Here is a 3662-nt window from a genome sequence, read left to right on the forward strand (position 1 = left end):
TGCGTAAGGCAGCCAACTGCACATCCACCACCTCTGCCACTTTCCCCTCACTGCCTGCAAGGGAGACCAGCCAGCAGGGGGAACTGGGACGGAAGCATCAGACCCTTCAATGTGCCTGGGGGGAGGGGACTCTGGGCAGCCCCGGAGAGGGGGGAGAGGAGACGGGGGGGGGGGTGTCTCTTTCCTGTGCGGCGTGCTGAGACCCAGTCCTATTGCAGGCTCAGCCCATGATCTAGGCACAGCCAATCCCTGACCTTGCTTTGAATTTAGGATAAGACGCAGCTGCCTAGCATATTGGGTGTCCCTGGTTCTTAGCGTTTCAGAGGAGTTCTTGAATGGACACAGAGACAGACAGGCCAACACTCTCAAATATCGGGTGTAATCGCATAATAATTTACTAATTAAAGCCGATGATTAGAACGTGCCCGCAGGCTCCTCTGCCTAGGTATGCCCAGTCCCCCACCCCTACCCCCCCACCCGGGGAGATGCTGACTTTCATTTGCCACAGGACCCATGGGCTGTGTGCATGGTTACCAGGATGGAAGCCCTTACCGGCAAAGCAGCTCTGCAGGAAGATCCCGGGGTGCTGGATGTTAAAAGGGTTCAGGGGCCGGTGTGAACAGCAGCCCCCAGCACGGAGCTGGGGTCAAATGCAATCGGGAGGCTCTATGGCTTGGGACTGTCCATCCCCATTCTATCTCTGCCGTGTTTGGTGCCGGTCCGGCCATCACTGGGATCCTCGGCCCAGTCCTGTGTCCCCAGGCTCCGAATCCATTAGTGCCCCTTTTCTACACTGAGGCACCTCTGAGTGGTCGCTGTGTTCGTGGGCTCTGCAGCCCCCTGCGGGGTCCAGTGTCTCTCAGGGGCAAAGCAGGGAGCAGGGCCAGAGCTGGGGCAATAAATCACCATCGGGGTCGAGTAGCTGAATGGTCCCTTGTTTCCGGATGTGTCCCAGAGCTGAGGGAGGCCGGCTTCACTGGCTTGGCTCTCTGAGACTCTCCACCCGGCCCTGCCTGCTCTGTGGCTGGTTTATCGAGTGGTCACCTCTGAGCTCTGAGGTCCTGACAGGTCCCTGTCACCGGCTCTAGCTCCGACTCCGGCTCTGCCCTGTGCAGCTCTGAGTGCTGCTCTCAGGCCCAGGGGTGCAGGGCGTGAGCAGGAAGTGAGAAGTGAGTGTGAGGGGGTAGGAACCCAGCAGGCACTGACCTTGTCTTTGCTTCCAGCCGGGCCCGGCGCCCAAGCAGAGCCCTCAGTGCCCCATGGCCGCACCCAACAGCACAACGTTCAGTCACCTCAGCTTCGTCCTGGTCGGCATCCCGGGCCTGGAGCCCTGGCACCCCTGGATCTCCATCCCCTTCGCGCTGATGTACACAGTGGCTGCTCTGGGGAACTGTGGTCTCCTCCTGCTCATCGCCACCCAGCGCAGGCTGCACGAGCCCATGTTCATTTTCCTCTCTATGCTGGCGGTGACCGATTTAATATTATCTACATCTACCGTGCCCAGCGCGCTGGCCATCTTCTGGTTTGGACCCAAGGACATTTCCTTCAGTGCCTGCCTCACCCAGGTGTTCTTTGTTCGCTTTGGACTTGCCACGGAATCGGGTGTCCTGTTGGCCATGGGGTTCGATCGATACATCGCCATCTGCGACCCCCTGAGGTACACGACTGTCCTCACCAATGCGAACATTGGGAAAATAGCCACGGCCATTGTCATCAACAGCTTTTGTATAGTTGTCTGTGTTGTCTTTCTCCTCAAACGGCTGCCCTTCTGTGCCAGCAACGTCATCCCACACTCCTACTGTGAGCCCATAGGGGTAGCCAGGCTGGCCTGTGCGGACATAGCCCTCAATATGTGGTTTGGCTTTTCAATGGTTCTCTTAACCATTGTAGTTGAGGTTGTGTTCATCGCTGTGTCTTACGTGCTGATCCTCTGGGCTGTTTTCAAGCTGCCCACCAAAGACGCCCGGCTAAAGGCTCTCGGCACCTGTGGCTCCCACGTCTGTATCATCTTCCTATTTTATGTCCCAGCCTTTTTCACTCTCCTAACCCACCAGTTTGGCCACAATGTCCCTAAACACATTCATATCCTCCTGGCCAATCTCTACGTGCTTGTTGCCCCCACGCTAAACCCCATTGTTTATGGGATGAAAACCAAGCAGCTGCGGGAACAAATGGTCTGTGTGTTGTTTCAGAGGGGGAAATGGTTCTGAGTCCAGAGCCATGCGATTTACTACCTGATTTCTTCCATGCTGCAAGGAGAGGGCGAGAAATGGACGTTAACATGTTAGCTCCCTGTATCAGAACAGCTGTTTTCAGCTCCTGAGAGATTTCATTTCAAATCCAGGGATATGGCTCAATGTGGCTTGGAGAACCATTAATTGGGGGCTTTGGGATCCATTTTAATGACACCCCCAAAAGAGGGAGAGGAAATCCAGAGAGGAGGTTTGCTCTTATGTTGCCCACTTTATGCCAGACAGAGAGGCACTAAGATTCTAATAAGTGACTGACTCTCCCTCGGTTTGGCATGGAACATCTCTGCATGCTGTGGAGTGTTCCACCTCTTCAGATGTCCTGGCAATGAAAAATGCCTCCAGGTAAGCTATAGTTGGGTTGGTAGATTTCTAGGGATGTGGGACTCGCCAGGGTGGATGAGAATTGTGGTCCACATGATCTGTATCCTGTCTCTAGTAGCCACTTCTGGCTGCTTAGAGGAAATCCCACAAAGCTGTACACAGTTATTTTTTGCAAGGGAAAGTTTCCTCCTAAACCTCCACAGGATTGACTTATACCCAGAACCAGGAAGGTTTTAGCCTTTGTTACTTTTCATTTGTATATTCTAATCTGTATTCATTGCCAATTTCTTTTGTATCCTGCTCTACTTATGGCCGTGAGTTCCAATGGCTAATTGTGTTGTCCAGGGAAAAAAAAAATCCTCTCCAACCACCATTTTAAATTCTCTGCGTTTTGTTTCATTGGATTTCTTTCACAAACGTAAGCCCATCATTTTGTTTTTTCTCTCAACTTGGGGCCCCAAACTCCCCGCATGGAATCCTCTGCTGCTAATTGTTAGATCTCTTATGATTGTAGTATTTCTCATGAGTGTTGACTTGTTATGATCAAATTTGTGCACAACTCCAGAGTTCCAGGACATGATATTGTTCCTCATGTTCATCCCACTGCTCTGTGTGCATGGAATTCTCTTCACCTGATCTTTTCTGTACAGCAGTGAATCACCGCATGCCTGGGAAAGCCGGTAGCATCCCAGCTATCTCGCTGTGAGGTGACCCTACATATTCTGTGTTTACGACATGAATATGACTTACGTGAGAGATGCTTTGTGCCAGATCACGTTTCCAATGATCTCTCCCATGAGTTATGATTTACTGAATGTGATTGTCCTATTTCCATGCATGTCTCACTTCTGTATCACAAGTACGGCCTGCACACAACATTTTGGCACCTAAGGCGGGGAGCTCAAATGAGGCCACTCACCCTCGGTTGGGCCAAAACTTCAAAAGGTCTCAATTCTGCCTTCTTCCTGTTCTACTCCTCTCATGGGACTGCTCTGCTACCTACATATGCACCAGCAGCAGACACGATTTCCTACACTCTGGATACTGGTGGCACCCTCTCCCACCCGCCGTCTGGCACCTGAGGTGGCC

At 52.5% G+C, this 3662-nt stretch overlaps 1 protein-coding gene across 1 annotated transcript; it reads left to right on the forward strand.

Moving 5' to 3' along the window:
* The first annotated feature begins 1259 nt into the window (after window positions 1-1259).
* On the forward strand, window positions 1260-2210 carry LOC102453999 (olfactory receptor 52B2-like). Its single transcript, XM_089769512.1, has one exon. The coding sequence runs from the start codon at window positions 1260-1262 to the stop codon at window positions 2208-2210; it is 951 nt and encodes a 316-aa protein (XP_089625638.1).
* Window positions 2211-3662: the final 1452 nt, after the last annotated feature.

Source organism: Pelodiscus sinensis, chromosome 1 (genome assembly GCF_052426305.1).
Source record: "Pelodiscus sinensis isolate ZL-2025 chromosome 1, ASM5242630v1, whole genome shotgun sequence".
NCBI classification, from domain to species: Eukaryota; Metazoa; Chordata; order Testudines; family Trionychidae; genus Pelodiscus; species Pelodiscus sinensis.